Source organism: Brachyistius frenatus, unplaced genomic scaffold, assembly GCF_029030835.1.
Source record: "Brachyistius frenatus isolate BFR_SWC_R1_liver_20210118 unplaced genomic scaffold, ASM2903083v1 Contig_8, whole genome shotgun sequence".
In the NCBI taxonomy this organism is placed as follows: Eukaryota; Metazoa; Chordata; class Actinopteri; family Embiotocidae; genus Brachyistius; species Brachyistius frenatus.
The window spans coordinates 410697-435006 of NW_027210607.1; the positions used below are offsets into that span (position 1 = coordinate 410697).

Genomic DNA, 24310 nt, shown 5'->3' on the forward strand with positions numbered 1-24310 from the left:
TCCAGCTTTTTATTTTACAGAATATTTCTTTTTTCTGTTGCTGTTCTTCTTTGTATCTTGAAAAGTGTTTGTTGCTGTAGCTATCCTTTGATTGTCATATTGAATGCAGTGACCTTAGAGCCATGTTTAGACAAAAAGGCATTGGTTGCAAAAATCTGTGGCATTTCTGAAGACGTGTGTGTGTGTGTGTGTGTGTGTGTGTGTGTGTGTGTGTGTGTGTGTGTGTGTGTGTGTGTGTGTGTGTGTGTGTGTGTGTGTGTGTGTGTGTGTGTGTGTGTGTGTGTGTGTGTGTGTGTGTGTGTGTGTGTGCGCGCGCGCGCGCCAAGAAATCAGCGACAGCTTCTCTTTCCTATTCACCCTCTTCTCCCTCTGCTCTTCTGGTTTTTTGACTGTTGTTGATTTCCTCATGTGTCATCCATCCCCATGGTAACCACAGTGAGGTCATCATGATCCACCAATCAATGCGAGGCAAAAGTGCTGAGTGCCTGCACACCAGGTAAACTGGCCAATCACAACATGTTGTTTACATTTTGGTTCTGGATTTGGGTTCTGGGTGAGGTGTGGTCTTATGTGTGTAGTGTTTTTGTCAGATTTGTCTCATTGCAGTAAAAAAAAAATATTTAAAACAAATCCATCACTGTAAATATAGATTTTTATAAAATATCTTACTGAAATTGAGATAGTTTTATTCTGCTGTCAAAGTAGGATGAGTGTTGCAAAAATACATGTTATCTATAATGCATACATAATCAAAACCCACTTGAGATTCAAGATAAGGTTGAAGATACATACATATACTGTATTTTTGTTATTGTCAACAAATCCTATTTTGACTTCCCTACCCTTTCTGTCGCTCTCAGCTCCAAATCCATTCATTTCTATGTCACAGTGGAATGAGGCTTTGGATAAACACACAATACTTGTTAGCAGGATCCCTTCATTGTTGTGATTCATGGTATTTGTTGACAGTAAGAAAAAAGTAAAAAAAATATATATCAAAAGAAATATAGAATGTCAGCATTCATGTGTGCTTCAAATACAAGACAGAAATCTTTCCCTATTAATAATCAGAGAGAACAGAAGCAAAGGAGCTGATCAGAGGGAATCCTCTGGTTGTTCAGTTGTACTACTGCTTCAGATCCACAAGAGGTCACTACAGGACTGCATTCAGACTGTGTTACAAGCAGACCAACAGTATGGCTTGTTAGGGCTACAATCAATATGAAATATTTAGTCAGTGTTTCCCCCCACTTGTAGAAATCAAACCACTGATTATGAATCAATTATAATTCTGATTGAAACAACTCAAAACTCTGCAAACTGCCACCATATATTTATACAGCTTGAGATATCACAACTTTTACTGTTGTTAAATAGTTGCTACATATCACATGTACTGAATCACATCCACATGTTGTTTGAGCACACAGACAAAGAGGTAAGTTACACTCTTGAGAATACATCTGTGTGTCTCATTAAAGTTCTCCTCATGCAATCATAACTCTGATAGAACCATAATAAGCTGGTAACACTTTGTTTATACTGTCCATACAGGCGGATGTGTTAATGGAAGGAGGGTGTTTCTAAGTGTGTCTGGAGAGATGAAAGGCGGCTTTTGATGCTTGTACGCTTGTCATGCGGTGCTGTAGTTCTATTTGCTTACACGGCAAAAAAACCGACAAGCTTAGCCAGTGATTTTAGCAAGAAATGCAACATGTTAGATGACAGTGTGACTTGTGAAGAAATAACTCAGTCCTGACACATGAAACCTACCTTGCTTTTATGGTAGAGTAAATACCTTACAGTCATTTTACTGTTAAAGGCCCCAGTGGGCCAAACTAATCTGTTGTCTTTGAACAACTTGACGTAGCTTCAGATGGGCTGTACATAGTGAATAAAATCACTGGATAAGTTGCCACTTCTTTTTCCCTGTAGGATCTCTCTGTCTGTTGTCCAGCCACTCCCACACAACTGTTTTTTTTTTCTCCTCTTCCACCCATGCCTTCCATTTCCTTACTTGTGTCTGCTGCATGCATGCTAACCTCAGGAGATCTACTAGGCACAATAACACACTGCCACCTAAGATGCCCCTTTTGTTCAACACTATCGGCAAACAGACAAACAGGTAAGTCTTCAGTTATGGGTTTAGTATGCTTCAAATGAACAAAGTGTTTAAATCTTGAAGACTTTTAAATTTTCTATTCTTATTTTTAGTTTTTACTTAATACAAAATCCTCAGGTCACTCAATAAAAAGCATACCCAACGGCCAAGTGATCGGGGCACATACCACGTGCAAGCAAGTGGTAAATGTTCTGTTCTTATACAGCGCTTTATCACATTAGTTATCTCAAAGCACATTACAGTTTACCTTCCATTCACCCACTGACACAATTCAATTCAATTCAACTTTATTTATATAGCGCCAAATCACAACACAGGTTATTTCATGGCACTTAACACATTAAAGTCCTTACAGCAAGACTTTACAATATTATACAGAGAAACCAACAATTCAACAATTCCCACATAAGCTAGGAGGGAAAAAACTCCTCTTTAAGGGAGAAAAACCTCCAACAGTAGCTGCCATGCAAGGAGAAACGTCAGGACTCTGCTGGATAATGTAACAATCCAATGGCCACCAGGTTTAGTTATTTCAACTGTATTTGTGAGAATCATGTTTTGTTCATCAGTATGGGCTGATGGATGGCTATAAATACAACAATACCCATGAGTCTCAGCTCTCGTTGTGATGGGGAGGAATCCAGTCAGAGGGATGGATCAAAGAAAACACTGCTCCTGTGTTTTCAAAACCCCAAAATGAAAAAAAAAAAAATGCTGAGACCGTCTGAGTTTGAAAACTCTCATTTTAGTCTGGACAGACGGAAACAGAGACTTCAACAATGTCATCTTTAGTTTCTGCCCGCTGTTCGTGGTGAGCATAATGTTTTAAACTGACTTCTCTCCTGAAGAGTTTCGGTCCACATGCTTGCACCTTTGATGTCTTATCAAAGAACCACACGGCTTCTTTTTTTGGACAGATATTTTAATTGGAAGAGCTTCATGTCCATCCAAACTATGGTAATACACCAAATCTGATTCCCCTAAAACTGTCTTTGAGGTAAATTAGGCAGAACTTTTACTTTCAGAACCAGGGACAGAAAAAAACCCCTCTAAATTTGTCTCCTTCCTTCTCGTGCGTATGTTACACCCCCTCATTGAAAGTTCGGTGTCTTTTACATGTCTTTATAGTTTTTAACAAAATGAATTGAACAAGCGAGGACACTTTGAAACAGTTTTTACACAAAGAAAAAAATAAAGGCTCTCAAGAAATACACACACAAAGGTACGGTAGCAGTCACATGAAGAATGCCTGAATTCAAACGCTGCCTACATTCGTACCTCCACAATGGCAGCATGAAGCAGCTGTGAACATCAGATGGTCTGTAACAAATTTAGTTGGACTCAGCTCCCGTTTTCAATGTCAGAAAGGTCCTTTGAGATGCTATTAGATGATCAGATTATCACTTCATTTGAAGCATACTGAGGCCTTTAGACATTTTGTGATTAACTTTTCTGAACCTGTGTGGCAGCCATTAAAAGACTGATCGAATTAAAAAATTCTAATCAGCAATATTAGAGTAAGGACATCAACAAAACTGCATACTTATTGTACAAGGAGACACAGTTTGTAGTCGTCATGAAGCCGTGAACTTCCCTTAGTGTGAGTATTTTCTACCACAACTGGGGCTTCATAGACTAGTGTCCAGATTCAGTTTTCTTTCCTTTATTCAGCTTCATTTTCTGAATGCATGCGCTTTTTCAAATGCTAATTTTGCAACTAGTTCCACGCTGCCAGCATGTTAAAAGAAAAGCTCTGTCGTGTCATGAGTATGGTCATGGCAACACACAGACGACACATAAGAATACAGATAATCATTAATCCATAAACTTGTAAGTTTAAACCTTCCTGGTTGGAAGAAAAGTGCAAAGATCATTACATTCTTGTAATGACAAGTTTTTTTTTTCTCATACTCCATCTCCATGACAACCATGACAACTTACAGACACTCCCGTCCTGACGCCTGCCAGTCAGTCAGTCATGGTTTAGTTCTTAGTCTAGCATTTTGATTTTGGGAATCTAACCGGACTTTCTTTTAAAATACTTTTTCTGTTTGTCCATTGTTTTTCTCTGTGTTTGTTTCTGTCCTCTCCTCCTGTCTCCTTTCCCTCTCCTCCTCCTCTTCCTCCATTGGATGGCATGTTGTGCTGTGGTGCCTCTAGTGATCTCCAGCCTTCTCTGGACAGGGTTAGGAGCGCTAGCACCAACTGTCTGACTCCAGACAATCATGCCCCCTCACCAGAGACTGAAAGGTACCAGCCTCTGTACCCACCCCCTTCCTGTAGTCCTCCTGTAGTTTCTTGTCTTCAGCTTTTCCTGGTCTTTGTAGTTCTTTCCTCTCTGAATGATCCTCCACTAGCCTCCTCTTAAACTTCCCCCTCCACCCACACCACTATTGTGCACCACTGTGCTCCTTCTCCTGTTCCTGAAAGTTGTGTAAGAAGGTGCAGCGATTTTCTTAATGTTATTAGAAATTCAATGTATTTTAATTTGTTACATTTGAGAATTGTTACATCACAAAAATGTGTTGATTCCTATGTCATTAATCAGTATCTACGCAATTAGACAGCTGCAATGAAGCGCAATGTTTTTGCAACTGGCGTAGTTGGCCGTCTGACAACCGAATCGGTGCACCTCTTGTTGTACACTTTACCAAACATGCCAACCACTCGAGCCAAAGCTGAACAACTTCATCACCCTGTCAACTTTATCCCACTGAGCCTCGCACAATCCAGTCCTCAGCACAATCAGTCGACATTTCAACTGCTCATTTCTCACCTTCCCTCCTGTGTAATACCAGCATAACCATTCCCAGCATCATCAACCTCATTGAGATCATAGCTCTGAATTTATTCCAGTCTGTCTTAATACAAACCTCACACGGCATATTGAAAGAGTTGTGGGTCACTGTATCATCCATCCTGTCCATGCTGGCCGTGAAGAGATTACATTCATAGTGTGACCACAATGTAAACGGCGAGAGTCCCACCTGTTCAGTGGGTCCTGTATTGTTGGAGTTTTGTTGGGACAACAAATCGACGTGCAACTGACATTTTGATTTCCAAGAAACACCATCCATGAAAACACAAAAAAGGGAATTCACCACCAAAAAGATAGAAATTTGGAAGATATTTTGGCTGCTTATCTTGAGAGTTAGTGGAAACCAAAACAGACCTCAAAGATTGGTGAAAATTGAAGTCACAGCCTACTTGTTGGGTAGCCAGAGACACAACTCCAAATCGAAGCTGATGTTGCTCCATGCTAACAAGTTAGCCACATGAACTTTACGAAGTGATAGTAAGCCAATGTTTGTGTTCATAGATTGTTCTGTTTCCCCCAAGTGGTCAAAATATATTGGTAGCTGATGGAGTAACATGGCTTTCTGATTTTGTAATGGCTCTCTGAATTGGTCATATGGGTGATGTATTCTGTATGTGTACACGTAGAAAACCTTTGTCCCATTCCCTGCCCCGAAGACGTCCGGCAAGTCCCAGGATTCTTATCCAACATGCTTCCCCTGAAGATGACAGGTACCCTTTTGTGGACCCTCCAACCGCTTCTTCTTGGAGCTTGACTTATGCCTTCAAATCTCCCACCATTATGACCCAAACCCTGAAGTTTTCAATTAAATTATAACAATAGAAGAAAAACGTTTTAAGTCTTCGCTCAGAATGTCACTATTCCCCAAGTATGTATTTTTTTATTTTTTTTTTAATTATTTTTGTTGTTCTTTTGTTTACAATTTTAAGTTTGGTAAGGAACACATTCTCACAAACCTGATGGGAATCTTCAGTTGGGTCTTATTGGGTTCAGGCAGTTGTCAAGCTCTTGCTCATATTTGCACTAATCTCTTTGCCGATTTCTGATACTTCCATGAATAGCTGGTAGTCAACTTGCAATGTAAACTTTTCCAACTTTCCCTGTTCTAGTATAATGGAGTGAGTGACTTTATCTTGTATCATATGCAACATATAATTCAATCTATTTTAGCTAAACATTTGACTGATTTGTCAGTTGAATATGTAGCCGAGCGTAAAGATTTAAAATATGGGGAAACAGCTTGCGGGGCGTTGTTAAAATGCACAGATTAAAGAACAACCTGTTTCCCCATATTGCAACATTGTATGCTAGGCTATGCTAACATCCTCTAGCTGTAGCTACATACATAGAGGACATATTTGCAAGTGACATCAATCTTTTCATCTAACTCTCACCGAGAGAGTAAATGAGTATATTTCCCAAAATGGCAAACTATTACTTCAAACTTAAAAGGTTATTTAGTATACTAGAAAATAATTGTAATGGCATTGTTTGTTTATTTTAACAAATACAAGATAAAATCATTAACTATTTTTGTTATTTTTTGCAATTTTTCTTCCTACTGTTTGATAGATGAGCTGAACACAGTGCGAGTGAATGTTATATACAATGTAGAACTTGCCATACTGATACTCAGAAAGTTTTCTAGGCAGAGACAAGTTCTATTTTGTTCTACGATTAGTCACTCACATTGTGTAAAGGGTTGCTTGAATGGCTTTTAGTATGTGGGTTGTGTCTCTGGTTTGCAGTCGGATGAACGGAGCCGTAGCAACAGTCTTTGGTTGTGATTGTTGTTGCAATAGTTTTGTGCTGTTGATCTTCTACCTTTCCTTCACGATTTTTACTGCCAGGTTTGTGCTCTTTCGAACTTTGAGTAGTTTGGGTGTGAAATCCTGCCCTGTTGCGTTTGCTTCGTGCAGTCTTTCCTCGTCTACTTTTTGTTGCGGGAACTTGCATCTGCAGCTTCTGTGTGCTCGCCTTCTCCTCTCAGCCACTGAGAAGTCTCTCTTTTTCAAGGCTTGGTGCTGAACAATGACTTTGAATTCCTGATATCCATAATTCATATCACAAGTGTGACTGCGTGTGTTTTCATGTGTGTGTTTCGCGATGCGTGTATCATCTTTGTCATTTGCATGTCCATGAATAGAGAATATGGATGCTACTTCCTTCTCAAGAGACTTTAATTCACCTCAGTACAGGTACAAACACACTTATCTGCACACACACACACACACACACACACACACACACACACACACACACACACACACACACACACACACACACACACACACACACACACACACACACACACACACACACAAAGGCAGAGCTACAGATGAAGCATGGGTGTGTGACACACCCTTATTCCTACCACCATCAGATCATCCATCACAGCATGCCTCCTATTTCCTGTTTTCTGATCATCAACTCATAAGGCCAATGACGGCACCTGACACACTCGGGCTCTTCTAAATCTGAATGATTTATCCTCCATCATGCTCTCTTCCATCCTCTCATTCAACCATTCATCCATCCATCTTTTTGTTCTGTTATGTATTGTTCCCTTTGCTCATCCACCGTTCTCCAGGCAACCTCGGACTCTGGAAACACCTGAGTGTCAGACTCTTGGCAGGAAACTCTCTAACAGTGGCAGGTAAGGCATGTACTGTAGGCTCAGCACATGTCAAACATGGTGATTTACAGGCAGACGTTGGAGCTTTTCATTTTCACTTACCAGATTGGAAGAATACATTTTTAGGTTTGTAAAAGTTAGGTTTATGTATTATTTGAGGTCTTGAGTGGTCACTTAAATAATTTCAAGTGAATTGTGGTCCTTTGTGGAGGTGAGTTCATTTTCCTTGGATATCTCAGCCTCTTTGTAGCTACAGAAACCCCATAAATACACATTGATTTGTGTGGAGGCTAAATTGTCTGATTCTACCTGCTGAACAAAGGACTGACAGGCATAATTGCTTCCAGGATTGCAGTATAAGTGTTAATTTGTTTTGCTGTGCATAAACCATAGAGACATGTTCCACATCCTGCATCGCATGTGTGCTTACATGTTTCCTTGTTTTGGTCAGGCTGAAACTTGGGTAATGAATTATATTAGTTTTCTATCCTTCCTATGAGTGTGCAACTAAGTCTCCTTCACTATTCTACCACAATAAAAGTGTTAACATACTAATGAAAAAAAGAAAAACAATTTACACACAACATGTACTTCAGGGTTGGAGCTGCTGGCTACGGAGCCCCGAAGAGGTCAGGGAGAAAAAACAAAACAATTGTGGCCACGAGGTACTAAATCGAGGCTACGACATCCTAAACCATGGGCACAAGATACTAAATCGATATCAAGAGATACTAAATTGAGACCATGAGATACTAAATTGAGGTCATGAGATACTAAATCATGTGCACGAGATACTAAATTGACATCACAAGATACTAAATTATGCGCATGAGATACTAAATCGAGGCCATGAGATACTAAACCATGCACACGAGATAACATCGAGGCTATGAGATACTAAACCATGGGCACGAGATAATAAATCGAGGTCACAAGATACTAAATTATACCACAAGACACTAAATCGAGATCACGAGATGCTAATTCGAGGCCACAAGATAATAAATCGAGGCCACGAGATACTAACTCGTGCACACAACATAATAAATCGAGGCCACGAGATACTAAATTCTTGCGCACAAAAACTGCTGACGCTATGATGATCGCAACCAGTTACTCGCTCAATGTATTTAGTGAATAATAAACATGATACCATATATATGCCTGGTTAACGTTGCGCATTGTGGAGTTTAATCTGACGTAATGTGTGATTGTGTTTACAAAAAAATATATAAATATCAGCCTTTATGGTGACTCTGAATATGTCTTTGATTGGTCAGATTGGCTGTGATAGGTAGGCTAACAACAACTCTAAACTAAGCACAGCTATAATGAAGGGATACAATGGATTATTGTTAGTAAAAGGCAATAACGATGATAGTAATAGTTTATGGATCATATCGTAGGCAGTATGCTAACTTTGAGGATGTATCGACTGGTCAACTGACACTTGAAGCAGATGCAGTGCACTTTATGCTCAGAGGAGAAACCCTGTTGTTCTGTTCTGTCTCTCTATATATAAACTTTTCTCATGGCCTTGAAATATATATATATATAGATTTATAAAATCTTAAAAACACGAGTCCATTAATATTTTTTTTCAGCAGATATCTTAGTTACAACAAGACTAAGCTCGCTGAGTCTTGTTGTAACTAAGATATCTGTGAAACGTGCTGTTTTTATTCAGTTTGAGAAACCATCTCTAGAAAGCAATAAAACGGACTAGAAATCCTCTCTGTTGCTAGGCTGTTACTACAACATTGCACCGTGGTAAACATTGCATACATTACATTCGCTTCTACTGACTTGACTGATTGTTTTCCAGTTGTTAGTCAAACCCAATGTATTACCACAGAAACTTCAGTGATGCTTACGGACCTCAGCGCAAGCGCCTCGGTCCTGACCGCATCACTGTCGTGCCAATAATGACGTTAAAGCCCACCCTCTCGTGTAATATTGCTTAAATCATTAACACCACAAAGCAGTACATATCGAAGTACACTGTTTAGTGTGTAATTCACTATTTGTTAAAACTGTTGAACAAATTCAGGTTAATTTCACCTACAAGAAAACTGTTTTGCTAATATTTCATTTAACATCATTTGGATATTTTATTTATTTATGTTCTGATTTTTTTTTTCTTTCTTCCATTTTTTCCTCGACCCCTTTTTTTCTGACCCCATTTTGTTCCTGCATGCTGCTGCTTACACATTGTGTTGCCGGGCTCTGGGTTTGTATGGTACTTGTGTGATTGTGCACACTTGTGTGTGTATATGCAGCAGAATCAAGCCTACCTCCATCTTAAGGGGCTCCAAAGGAAAGAGGGCCCCACTGCGGCCCTTTGGTAAGGGGACTCCTCTTGAATCAGCCCCTCTCTGACCTACTGAGAGAGAACCAAATCCTCTCTCTTTTACTATGGAGACTGTGGCCTCTACAGAGCTGCTCCCTCCCTCTGACCCGACATACTGTTGTCAGTGTATCTGTGAAATGTCTGTCACATCACAGCTGGGATGCTGCTGTTTGGTATTTGTGTATGTGTTGTATATGTGTTGTGTGGACATGTCTGGACTCTCAGAGGTCATCGTTTTTCTGAGAGGCTGTGTAAGATTTTGGTAAGTGTTAACCTGTTTTCCATCTTTTGGTCTGTTTAGAGCCCAAAGGTAAAGGAACAATGCATTCATAATAATTTAATAGATTTATTAAGCAATACATTCATTATTTTTGCCTTCATCAGTCGCTTTCCAGTAAAAATTTAATTTTAAATGGAAGACTTTTTTTTTTTTTTTTTTTTTTTACAATAGAAAAGGTGATGTGTTCATGTAAAATGATTACAAAAAATAATATCCACATTTTGTACCATATTTAGACAAAGTTTTTAAATAAATTAGCAGTCGTTTTCTGTTATTATTTTGAGAACATGCACTGACTAAAGTGATGTGAAAAAGACAAAAAAAACAAAATAGTTTCCATCCCAGTGAAATAGAAAACCAATGTTTCATTAGCAACCACTGTTTCTTGGTGTTTTGTGAGAATGGACTGAATGAACGTTGGAAGACACGGTGGGATTTGTGCTTGAAGGCTTTCACCTTCACCTTCGTGTTGTTTCACAGTCGAAATCTTGATTTGCTGGTCTTTTTTGGCTACAGGATCCCTCACTATCAACCCCCTGAGCAAGTTTCCCTTTGTGGATATGATGTTCCCACTGGTGTTGCTGTGCTCTCATTTCCAAAATTGATGCTTTTTCTTTATTCATCTTAAGTCAAGAAATAGGAAATAACAGCAGGTTCATTTGTTTGTAGCTGTTTCTCTGCTCAGTTTTTGTACCTTCAGGTGAATTACGACGTCCCCTTCACTTATAATGTCTGAATACTGCTGTGTGAATAGGATTAACTCAAGAATCTTGAAATTCCAACAGCACTGCAGTGACCTGGATCAAACACGATGACTTTAATATCATTTTTTTCTTCTTTTATTCCCGCTCTTCTCTTCCTTGCTTTTATTCACTTTTCTTCTCTCCATCATGTCACCCTCTCCCCCGTCTATCTTCTTTACTCTTGTGTTGTTTTGTGTTAGGGGCCACCTCCAAGGTGGTGCGTCTCTTTCCTCCTCAGTGACATCCTCATCAGCCCGCAAAGTGAGGCAGCTCCCACAGCTTCCCCCCAAGAGCAACACCGCAGAACAAGGTAATATGTTGTTGTTGATGATTAACATGAAAACATCTGCGTGAGGGATCATTAATACATCAAACATCCATCTACCATGACGAGCCAGTAACACACAATGTCTAGGCCCGAAGCAGAGGTACCTGGCATCCATGAAGTCTCTTCAGTTGGCCTGGACGGTTCCATTTCCAGTTCAATCTTGATAATGCCCACGCCATTAGATGACACATGCTTTGCTATATGAAGAAAAAAATATAAACGACATCATGACAAAATAAATTCTGTTTCTTGGGCTGAAAAAAAGTCCGTTGTTGTGTGTTGTTCTCTGATATTTATGTTTGTGATTTGGGAAGCAGGAGGACAACCAATTTGACCATCTAAATCTCGAGTCCCTTTAAATTTCAGTTGTTGTACTTTTACTTTATGAATTTTACTTTTTATTTTACTTCATTATGTATTATGAAGTGGATGATTGCACGAGCTGATTAAAATCCTGTTTAAAATTTTGTGAGGTTACAGTGTAAACAAGAAAGTGAACTACAGCATCACTTTATAGCAAAAGAGACCTCATAACATTAAATTAGAACTGACGAATGTTTAAAAGCGCTATCTGCTGGTCCTGCTCATGATACCTGACGGAAATATCCACATCATTATAAACCTGAAATGGGTATACCTGTTATGTACAATGAGTTACAGTTACAGCCTACATTTGTTTTGCAGTAACTAATCAGAGTGTATTGACACACTTAGAAAAGAAAACCTTTTGAGTTATTTTGTTGGGAAAAGGGAGAGCAAATGGCTCCGCCACAAACAACATTAATATGTTTGGAAAAACCTACCGTAAAACACCAGGGGGATTCGACATGGAGCTAAATGAGCAGGAAGGGAATGGGATGAGGACATAAATACAATTATGATGATGTCATTTAAATTCTTACATGTAGGCTGGTCGGATGAGGAGATGGTTAAAAAATGAAGTAGAAAATGTAGTAACCCAATAACTGTGACTATTGTGTTCACACACGCCTGGCTGCCTTTGGTTCTGGTACATGGTGCAATTTAGTGCAACTCTACGCTGGGAACTTCTCCCAATAGTGCTGATTGAGGAATAATGGATTTTGTCATTTTTGAACAAGAATATATTTCAGTTTTTGAAGTTGCAGTACTGTAATTTTGTACTAAATCTGTACTCACAGTAATATATTAGTGCTGTTTAATGTTTCCATCACTCTCTCTGTTTTCCTCTGAATTTTGTGGCTTCATGTTTTTTCCCCAGGAGTGATATCAAACAGTGTTTTAGTTTAGTTTAGTGTATTATTTTTTTTACTCCATAAATGATTCATTTCCAGTGCAGTGGGTGATTAATATGGAGATTAAGTGTATCTTGTATTCTTGTATTTGTTGTGTGTGTGCAGCCCTGGTGGCAGAACAGTGTGTTCGTCAGCTCAAGATTAAGGTTCATTCCAACCGGGTATCCACCACCACCACCTCCAGCCAACAGGACCTGGACCGAGCCCTCAAAAATAAACGAGAGGTGGGCCACAACTTTTTTTCTGGCTACACCACAGTTCACTTTTAAATGAACTCATCAGGAGAGTGGAAGGGGACATTAAAGGTTCCAGCTGCAGAGCGCGAGTCGTAATGCTGCTGAAGTGCATCGCAGTGAAAAGCACCGACTGTCTGAGAACGTAATAAATTATGTCACAGTACTGGTGAAGACCACTCAATAAAATGGATTGGTTCCAACCGGGCAGTCACTCAAGAGTTCATCTCACACCTTGAATACAGAAATGTTGAATCCACATCTGTAACTTACACAAGGCTCTCAGTTAAAGGTGATATAAGAACTTTCACACATGCGAGTAGTTTAACTTGGGCTGCATGATGCAATACACTGTCCTCCATTTGTCTAAATGTGAAATTATATATCTGAGGGTATACATCATCAGCACAAGCTGACTAAAACAGTCCAGAAGTGTTGGCTAATGCTGTGATAGTGATTAAAACGTGTTCTCAGTAAAAGCAGGAAACAAACATAAAAATGAGAAAACAAAATAAAGTTACTGGAGGAAGGTGATTTGGGTTTGAATAAAAAAACAAAACAAAAAATCCAAAAACCACTTGGAAATTCACACTAGCTTTCACCCTCCATCACAAAACTTAAATTGTAAATGTCTACAGAACAGGCAAGGTTTGTCTGATGAGATAAGATATGATACGATACAATACGATAAGTGTTCCAGCAGCTTACATTCAAGATAAACTAGACAGACATATAATACCCCAAGAGGTTGGCAACGTAAGATAAGAAAGATTAAGTACAATGAAGTAAAGTAGGACTGTATATACAATAAAAATGATCAAATAGAAGGTTGTCAACAATAAATTAAGTTAAAAGTTATAATCAAAATATATTTACAATAAAATTAAAATGTATCTGCAGATAGAGATAAAAGCTTTGGAAGGTAGGTGGTAATATTTTTGGGTCAGACAAGAGCCTAAACTTTATACTTATACACAGTATGTTCAAATATTTTATTTCAGTCTGGAAAAGTCTCTGAAACAGCTTTGTGATTACGATGTGATGAAACCTAATAATACCAATAATATGCTATATGTACAATCACTGTACTCACTCAGTACAATTATAGTCTATTGCAAAAATATCATGTCATATATGTCAAATGTCATATATTATTCTATTTTTTATTAACATAATGAAGTATGCTGACAACAATGGAAAGCCCGACACACCCCTGTCAGACACACATTTTTCCGTCATCAGTTTTTCAGCATCATTTTTCTGAGGAACGTGTCAGTGTGTACTGACCTGTGATTGGTTGACATCAGAGAAGTTGCACTTCTTGTTTCACGCAAAGCTGTTCCCAACAAAACAACACAACTTGCTTGGACTACAATTTTCTCTGATCTGACAATATAATAGCATAGTGGTTGATAAATAAAATGATTGTTCAGTCAAACATCTGAAAGCACATCACTTTATCAATAAATGTAGCCACGAATCAACTGACTGAGATACTGCAGGACTCCATTCCTCTCAGAATTATGTTTTCTGCCACGTAACTTTCATACTGTCTTCTTTAACTCATCATCTGTGCCAGCTGTATTTCTTTTACATATTTTTTTCTCCCTGCTTTATTTCATCAGTAAAGAGATAGGGTGAACTTCTTTTCACTCGTCATGAATTAATTTCCACATTACAGGAGCCTTTAGAAATCGCTATAAATAAAGCCTGGGTTAACCAAACACTTAGAAGTGGTGGACAGTGGAAGACAGTAATTACATTCTCCATTTAGACAGAACATCTGAACATGTAATTGTGTAGTTACTTAATATAAGATGACTTCCACTTATATTCAGGCCAAGAGGGTATCCTTTCTCTCCAGAGCTGCAGACAACTCTCAGCATTAGTATCCCTGTCTTATAATTGTAGGGAAAACCTTGGCTGCTACTGTAGTTTTAACAGAATCAGAATCAGTTTTATTGGCCAGGTATGTTAACACATACCAGGAATTTGACTCCGGTTGTAGCTTCACTCTCAGCATGCAAAAAACAGACAGACATAAATAGACATATAAAACATGAATAGACATATATACAGCATGGAAATGAATATATACACGTATACAACTAAAATGGTGCAACTGCACCTCGTGGTGTACAGCGGTTCGTACAAAGCAATGATGTTTTGGGCTGTGAAACCAAAACAATAAGCTGAGAGAAGCCAAAACGAGTCAACCGGAACAGCCCCTTTCACATTGCAATTCATCTATCAATGTAAAAATATTAATCGGTGCAGCTGAGACATGTTTTTCATACTAGTGTCTACTTGTAACATCTTGTATGATCTGTGGTTCCTGCAGCTCTATAAGGACCAGAGGACGAGTAGTGAAAATGTTTCCCATAAGTCCTCAGACAGTGATGTCAGCGACGTGTCAGCCATCTCTCGAACCAGCAGTGCCTCTCGCATCAGTAGCACCAGCTACATGTCCATCCAGTCAGAGAGACCCCGGGGACGCTTCAGGTATAACACACACACACACACACACACACACACACACACACACACACACACACACACACACACACACACACACACACACACACACACACACACACACACACACACGCACCCACGCACGCACACGAAGGTGAACTATTAGATAATATGAAATAGACTTTGTTTCGGGTGACATCACTTGCTTCATATTGTAAAATGTGATGATCAGCCGAGCCGTGCGTGCATCGGGCCGCCACATGATAAAGAGCACCAGCGTGAGCGGGGAGATCTACGGCATGGACCACGCCGACGGCAGCCAATCAGACACGGCCCTCGGGAGCCTGGGGAGTGGGATCAAGAAGCGACGCTCGAGCCTGAGCCAGCGTGTTGTCGCCATCCTGCCATCCAGACGGAGTCGGAGTACATCGCAGATCAGCCAGACAGGTCAGAGAACAAAACGACTGACAGTCAATCATCACACAGCCTCTCAGAGGAAAGAAACACGGAAACATTCTGGGGGGAAGGAAAATGTTTTGACTGATAATTCTTTCTCTCATCCTTTGTTGTTAGTTCCTGCTTATAACTATCAAAAATGGTCATCTCCAGTATTCATTACATCACATTACGCTGAGTCCTTGTCTTTCTATTAATTGCGACACATCTTTTCCTCTCTTACATCACAAAGTTACCCCAATAAAACTAATTTATCAGCGTATGGGGCACAACATCATTTCCTGTAATTGTAACATGTAGTATTGCTGACAGAATAAACTTAACAGGCCTACTTGTCTTTCAGAGCCTGCACTACATGTCAGTAGCTGTGTATCAATTCATCAAACAACCACCACAATCATGAGTGTAATTACAGTAAATAAATACCAAGAAGCCTCTGATGGCATCTAGTCTGTTTTATATTGTAAATCACTGAGTCGTTGCCTGAGGCAGATGATGGAGAATGTAAAAAGAATCTGTTTATTTGTCAAGCTGAAACAACAAGCTTTGCTTTAAAGGCAATTTTTTTTTTTTAGCATTTTCAGCATTTCACTGCCCTCTGAGGTTGGAAGTCATCAGAAGTGTGCTCTGTTGTGAATGTAACAACACAATCACGATGTACTGATACACCCCAAAGTATATTTCTAGATCACTGCAGATAGGTAAGAAACTCAACTACTGGAGGTCAGCAATAACAAGATTTTCAGATGGTTTTACGTCATGATAAAAGAGTTAGAAACTGAGGCCAAAATATTACAGGAGGATGGATTCCAGTTGTGGTGCATTTATTACTCAGTTTGGTGCATCTTTATTGATACACACACACACACACACACACACACACACACACACACACACACACACACACACACACACACACACACACACAGAGTACTGTATACTAATGCAGATAGACAGCAGCAATCACTAAGTCCTGGAGGTCATTCAAAAAATACAAGCGTTTACCAGTGTTTCCATCATGCTGATGTTGTTGTTGTTTATTGGCTTTGTTGTTGTTGTGTGTGTTATTTCAGAAGCGGCGGGTAAGGCGGCGGACAGGCAGAAAGGTAAAGCAAAAGGCAGGTAGTCTTACACTCCAGAGGACACGACAGGACACGACAGCGAGACAGTTAAACTGTGACAAGTAGGACTTTATTTAGGTGATGCTCTCGTGGATTTATAGGTTCCAAACACAGTATAATATCATTCATAGTGGGTGCATGATTATCATAAACACAGCATGATGCCATATTGTACACTAAGAAGCACATTTAGTGTTAAAAACATCTGTTCATCATCTGTTCTGCTCAAGGGTTTTTAAATGATCAATAAAGCATCACAGTTCAGTTTTACATACACAGAAACAGACCAAACTCAGACAGACAGGGAGCCACAGAAAGAACGAGCACAAGGAAAAGTTATGAAGAAGGTTCCCAGCCCTCCGTGAGCCCTTCCTGAACTCTGTCTCTGAGCACACTTCCTTACTCCTCCCTCCTCCTCCACCTCTGTGTCAAAAGCCTGGTTCAGTTCTAGAAGAAACATGAGTCACGCTGAATTCTAAAGAAAATTGGTGCCGCCGCGTACATCATACTTGCCTTTTAATTACGGCTACAGATTCAAAGTTGTACTTGATCTTAAACTTTGTGTTCATGACAAAAACAGCAGGTTTTTAAAAAGAGCTGAACTGTCCCTTCCCACTGAGTGGATGCTCACTGTATGTTTTCTTCTACCCTTCCAATTTTACCTTTACATCCCTTCTAAACATTCAAGGTATGAGTGAAGAGACAGTTTTTTATTTTGATCCAGATCCTCCTGCAGTGACCTCATCACCTAAAATAACACGCAATGTTTCTTCTAATTTCAAGAAATCCTTTTTGATTATCTAAAAAAAAAGCCTTTTCCCAGCTGAGCATGTGCACATATTTGTCCTTGCAGCAGTGGTCTTTCTTTATTTTGTGTTTTTTGAGATGCTGGTGAAGTCACCTTAGGATATTATTTTGCATGGGATGGCCTGTGGAGAGATAAATCTCAGTTTATAGTTATCAGGATGGTCAAAGTATCTACCTGAAATTTATTCAAAAGTGTCACTCAATTCATCCCGTAAAAACATGCAACCTATATTTCTGTTGTGTACAAATACAGATTTAATTTGAGTTTTGATGTGGTCAGACAAGAAATGCCTGATCACGGATAAGAGCCTCGGTAAAAATGGCATGTGCAGCGGCTAAACACCATTGTTCTGTGTTTTCCACAGAGGCGCCAACTGGGAAGAAGGTGGGTAAGGCCGGCAGCAGCAGCATCCAGAGGAGCGTGGAGACGGGCATGGCGGTGGAGTATCCGCGAGGAGGATCGGGTATGAACCGGCAGGCCAGCAGAGAGTCGACTGACGGCAGCATGAACAGCTACAGCTCGGAGGGGAAGTATGTACACGCTGGAGAATACACAGCAAAAGACTCAGATGAAGTGAATAGCTTTGGTATTCTCACAATAACATCTTACGTTCAGGTCTGGGGTGTGTTTGATGGTAGATGAACAAGTAGGTCTCGTGGTCGACGTGTTGAATGTGGCAGTTCTAAAGACCTGGATTAGTTTGATGAGGCTCAAATAACTACACATGACTGGATCAGAGCATCTCTTAAAGGCTTGTGGGCTGCTGCTGGTCAGTGGTGGTGGATCTCCACCTAAGTCGGTCTGAGGAGGGACAGGGTGTGTGTGTGTGTGTGTGTGTGTGTGTGTGTGTGTGTGTGTGTGTGTGTGTGTGTGTGTGTGTGTGTGTGTGTGTGTGTGTGTGTGTGTGTGTGTGTGTGTGTGTGTGTGTGTGTGTGTGTGTGTGTGTGTTGCTAGACACCAGGTCTTGTAGAGCAGGGTCTTCATGTTCGGGTTCATCAGTGTGTATGTGCACATTCAGTCTCATGGTGTGCTCAGTCCATTCTGGGGTTTTAATCCCCGAGTATAAACTACATGTCCAATACCTGAGGAGGGATATATCATATCATTAATGATGATTATCATGTCGTGATAATCACAATATTCCAACTTGTTGACATAATGGCGTCATACATTTACGCAGTGTAATATGTAACTATATAACATACAGCATCAAACACGGCTCTGTGGAGGAGGAGTTGCTTCCAAAAAGGGGAGTGGCTTTAGATATGTGGAAGTAGTTTGGCTACAAAAGTTATGATGTAGAACAAACCACTGTAATATGTTTATTTTACTGAATATTTGAAGGGAAACTGTCACGTTGATGCTGCATGAAGTTACACAATACAGAGCTAAAACCAAGTTTTTCTAACTTGTAGTCCCAGAATGGCGCAAGAAACACTAAATCCTCCATTTCTTATAATGCAACCAAGATTGTCTGTTTGGTAAACTCTCTGCGACCTTGAAAGAACAAAAATATGGAAAACATGAAAATGTTAAAATCGACACTTCTATAAGAGCTGAGAATTTTTAGGCGCTTCAGAACTTCAATCTACACCCCCAGTGTGCACTACAGACTTTCAGTTTTAGATTTCTAGTACCAGAGCCTAAGAGAAGACACTCTCATGACATATGTAATTTAGGTAATTTTCTCAAAACTAAGAAAAACTCTTCTAAAAACACAGAACACTGTTTTCACAGCCTGACTAGTTCTCCTGATGATTAAATGGCCCTTTACATGTAAAATTGGTGAATTTGTTTTTTTTTAAGTTAAATACTGCATAGTAAAGGTCTAACATGAGCTCCGTTATACACTGTGCTGTGGTATAAACTGCTTCAGTGTGACGACACAGTGAGTAATTCATGTTTCTGTGTGTCAGTTTGATCTTCTCAGGGATGCGGTTGGGTGCCGACAGTCAGTTCAGTGACTTCCTGGATGGTTTAGGCCCCGGTCAGTTGGTGGGCCGGCAAACTCTGGCAACACCTGCCATAGGTGAGTGACGTCTCCATCAGCATGTTCTATATGCAACATTTCTATATGTATAATGAAAAATCCGGTTCCATGGTGCTCATTAAATGTGAAGTTAGAGGAGAAATAGTCGACTTAACTTTGCCACCCATAACCTCCACAGGTGATGTTCAGATCGGTTTGATGGATAAGAAAGGCCAGCTGGAGGTGGAGGTGATCAGGGCACGAGGCCTTACCCCTAAACCAGGCTCCAAATCCCTCCCAGGTAACACACATTTATTCAACACTGAAAACACTGAAAGCAAAGGTCTTGAAGCAACATAAAGTCATGACAGTCCCATGCACCGCCTCATTTTCTATGTGTTTTCTCTTTTAACCCGACTCCCAGCTCCCTACGTAAAGGTGTACCTGCTGGATAATGGAACATGTAAAGCCAAAAAGAAAACTAAGATTGCACGTAAAACCTTGGAGCCGCTCTACCAGCAGCACCTGCTCTTTGATGAGAGTCCGCAGGGCAAGGTGCTTCAGGTAATGACCAACCACTTTTTCAGTAGTCACTTTGTCATGGGAATGGCCATTAAATGAAGTAATAAGATCAGAATTGATATTCATCCTTGCAATAAAAAAAGGTTTGTAAGCTCAAAGTTGAACTGAAAATGACCACATTACAGGCTATTATCAAAGCGTTAAGATATAAGGTATTGCAGGGCTGTAGAGTTGAGACTCGAGGCAGACTTAAGTCACAACAGTTGATGGTTCTGAGACTTAAAAAGCAAAAAAGGTTTAAGTTTGACCTGGTAAAAGTCTGTGACAATGAATGACTGTGCTTGTGTATTAAAATGACTTGATCTAAGCTATACAAAAAGACAAATGCAGTCTTATTGTACAGTGCTGAGAAAAAAGTATTTAACCTCATTTAGAATTGAACAAGAAACAAAGCCCACCTGTGTGAACACGTAATACAAGTTTGAAATGATTGTTGTATTTTTTGAATCAAAAAGGTTATCTGATACCAAAGTCACCGATGTGAAGAAGTAACCGCACCTCTGGACCTAAAAGCTGGGTAGCTATGCCTCCTCCGGCAGCAACAACTGAAACCAAATGCTTCTAATAACTGGAGATCCCACTCTGACATGTCTGTGCTGGAACTTTGTTGAACCGCTTTAGTGCTGCCACACCGGAGGGTTCGTGAACTCCTCGTTACAGTTCCCGCCACAGCATCTCAGACTGGTTCTGGTTCAGGCTTTGACAAGACTGCTTCCAAACTTGAATTATTTCCTTTTAAGCCATTCAGAGGTGGACTCTCTCTTATGATTGGGATTGTCTTTCTCCATAACCCAGTTGAGTTTCAGCTTGAACTCACAGACTGATGACTTGAAGTCCTTTTCAGGATGTTCTGTCAGAAAGCAGAAGTCATGTTTCCCTCAGTCCTGGCTGGTCGCCCTGGAGCAGCATTACGCTGTTCCTCCGTGCTTGACCGTAGTTACAATGTTCTCTTTGTGGATCTCAGTCTTTGTTTTTGAATCCGATGTAACGGGACTCTGGTCTTACAAACTCCTCAGCTTGGGACTCATCAGTCCACAGGACGTTCTGGTTTCTCAGGGTCATCGAGGTGGATTGCCTTCATGTTCTTCAGGGTCAGCAGTAGTTTTCTCCTCACTTCTCTATCATGGATGCCATTTTTACCCTAAACTTGCATTCCCGTGGATGTTTTCCTTGGATCTTTTTGTCACCTGATGATAAGTCATCAACGGAGGAATTTTCGAAGGTTCTCTGTTGTTCCAAGTCTTCTCCATCATCTTCCTTTTGTGGAATTTCTTTTGCTTTTAGCCCCGCGTGCCACTGCTGAGACCTTTTCGGCAACTTCACGTTCTGTGTAGAGAAATGATTGTATGAATGTATATTTTCTGTAGCTCAACTCTCACTAATTCAACTGATCTACCCTTCTCCCCTCTAGGTGATAGTATGGGGCGACTATGGACGATTGGACCACAAATGTTTTATGGGTGTAGCACAGATCCTATTGGAGGACCTGGACCTCTCAAGCACGGTGATTGGCTGGTACAAACTGTTTCCGCCATCCTCATTGGTGGACCCTACATTAGCTCCGCTCACGCGGCTGGCGTCTCAGACGTCACTGGACAGCTCAGGACCGCCGCCGGGCGTTCGGTCCTAGTGACCGGATGGCGATCGCCCGCCCCTCCCCCTCCTCCCACCCCAAGACCCCTTAAATGACAAAATAATGGACCACAGCTTCTGGACCACAACTGAGCAGAGGACGACAAGGAGACGCCCTCGGTCAACCAATGAAAAGCCAGATGGAGAGACAGGGAATGAGAGAGAGCAAGAGAGAGAGGGAGAGACAGAACTAGCCAATCAAAGCTTAGCTGGAGTCTGACAATCACGTCTCACACCTTCCCTCTTCCTCCTCCGTACACCTTTTTGTTTTCAACGCTTTGCTTTCTTTGTTTGCTCCTCTGAGCTGAAGCAGTGGAGGTTTACGTCCAACATTATTCATTTCTCTCTGCTGTTTCTTTATTTTCTCCTTACTTTCTTGTGCAGCCCCCGATCAAAGTGGAGTCCTCCGCCTAGTAGCGCTCCAGCCAATCAGTGTAGAGCTCACCGCTAGGCTACAGGGAACAGAGGTGTAAACAGCACGTGGGAGTTAGTAAGCAGCAAACTGTCGCAGCCACATGCAACTATTGTCAAGAGGTTGGCTGTTGTGTCTTCAGGTGTTACCATGGTAACGGAGTCACAGATAAGCACGAGGGTCAGCGGTTTGGCACAGTTTGCTAACCTGTAAAGGAAAGGGAGCCTGCACATGCACGTGCACATTCTCAGCCTTGTTGTGAGTAATGAAAGGAAGCACAAGAAAAGCTTGACTCCTTCATTCAGACATTTCTCTGTGTCAAAACAAAGAGGAAAGAACATAAAGGCCAAATTCACGATGAGCTTTTTATTTTTCCATTTGGGATCATGTTTTCTGTCTTTGTTTTGCCTAGAGTTCAGAATGGTACCACAAGGTGCAGACTCCCTCTGTGTACGTGTGTGTTTGGTGTTTGAGCGGTGGTGCGCCGACGATCAAGGTCAGGGTCACAATTGCTCGAATAGCCTTCGCCCAACCCCCCCTCACCCCGCCCCCCTCACCCCGCCCCCTCCCTCCCCTCACCCCTCAAACTCCCCCTGTAGGAGGGAGCAGCATGACTCGGGGACGCCCCGCCCCGGCCCCAAGCTGCATGCACGTTTCTTTTGTTCCGTTTGTTTCGTTTTCGTTCCGTTCTCTACTTTTTTGTAAAATCGAAAGACGAGACAAATTAACGAACAATTCTCAAAAAAACAAAAACAGAAAAAAAGACTAGACTGTGTGTGTTAGTTCCACATACTTTTAGGCCAGCTTGTATGTTGCATGTTCTTGTACAGTTTGCTCGTACTGAATATGAATACAAACCGAGAAAAGCCAAGCCATCCCCGCCCCCTAACAGGAGCGGACCAATAGGGGGGAACAACTCCTTCCCGGGCCACGCCTACCACTCTGGGTCTAAATATCCATATTAGGAAGTCTCCAAAAAAAAATTGTCTTTGTTTCAGTTTTTTCTTTGGACCCTTTGAACAACAGTGCTGTTCTGTAGTACTGAAACATACTCGAGCCCCGGGCGTATCTGAGGATGTAGGTGTCGAAACTGTAGTTTACGACAGTCGGGGCTGGAGACAGAGATAGAGAATGTGTGTATAACAGCTAAATGTATATGAAGTATCATTATGAGTTTGACAGAAATTATAAAGATATAGAATATATGAATATAAAAAGAGTGTATCTGATGTACACCCGTCACCAACACACACACACAGACACACATGCACACCTTGTACATACAAATCAGGATGAGCGGCTTGAATTTAAGTTATGAACAAACAAAACATCGCTGACACACAAACATTCCTAACCCTGTTGAGGGGAATTCGCGTCTGGTGCTCGAGCTGCTGAGCGGCACCGAGCCACAAGGGGTCGCTAATAGGCCTTTATTTTTGTCCCAGTTGCAGAAAAATAAACAGAACCAATTGGAACAAACTTTACTTTCTTCTCCTTCAATCCCCCTCTTCCTCTGTTTATTGCTATTGGTTTGGACTGGACTTCTAAAGCCAATGAGAAATCTGGTTTTGCAGACATATTTTGCAGTTGTTTTTGTTGAAAGCCTTGGCGGTATGGCCGACTGCCCTTTCCTTTGTCAGTATTACTCCAGGAATACTGATTGTTTACAGCCCATGGCTCCCCACTCCCAAACCACGATTCTAGACGAAAGACGAAGTATTCACTGCAACAGTTCTTGTTTGTATAACAGATGTGGCTCTACTGATGTGTATGTTTTATATTCAAGAGTTCATTTTTATTATTTACAAATAAAAGACTGTGTGGAAGAAGGTCATGGCTTTTTCGAACCGAGTGGACTCAAGTTATTGCAAAGCAGGTGTTTAAATATGTCACATATTTTACATTGGTGCACATTGTGATGCAGTGAAGCTTTCTTTTGCTTTTATTTGAAAAATGCACTTGTCATTTTTCAGCTTTGTCTTGCAGCCACCGAGTCAATGACTGAAGGTCTGTCTTCAGAGCTGCAGGGATGGAGGTCTCGTCCTCTCAAACCTGACAGCAGAATTCTCTGT

At 40.8% G+C, this 24310-nt stretch overlaps 1 protein-coding gene across 12 annotated transcripts in view; it reads left to right on the forward strand.

Moving 5' to 3' along the window:
* rims1a (regulating synaptic membrane exocytosis 1a) overlaps positions 1-24081 on the forward strand; it is a 109679-nt gene extending 85598 nt beyond the window's left edge. For 3 of the 12 annotated variants that reach the window (XM_069689819.1, XM_069689821.1, XM_069689823.1), the window contains 15 exons: positions 437-496; positions 2048-2125; positions 4283-4372; positions 5567-5650; positions 7531-7596; positions 11149-11258; positions 12656-12774; positions 15125-15285; positions 15491-15705; positions 16788-16832; positions 18008-18173; positions 19560-19672; positions 19812-19913; positions 20037-20176; positions 21606-24081. In XM_069689819.1, the coding sequence (XP_069545920.1) occupies positions 437-496; positions 2048-2125; positions 4283-4372; positions 5567-5650; positions 7531-7596; positions 11149-11258; positions 12656-12774; positions 15125-15285; positions 15491-15705; positions 16788-16832; positions 18008-18173; positions 19560-19672; positions 19812-19913; positions 20037-20176; positions 21606-21824 (1768 nt within the window). In that variant the 3' untranslated portion in view covers positions 21825-24081. The remainder of the gene's footprint in view (positions 1-436; positions 497-2047; positions 2126-4282; positions 4373-5566; positions 5651-7530; positions 7597-11148; positions 11259-12655; positions 12775-15124; positions 15286-15490; positions 15706-16787; positions 16833-18007; positions 18174-19559; positions 19673-19811; positions 19914-20036; positions 20177-21605) is intronic. The other 9 variants (XM_069689827.1, XM_069689831.1, XM_069689820.1 and 6 more) reach the window with 8 other exon arrangements.
* Positions 24082-24310: the final 229 nt, after the last annotated feature.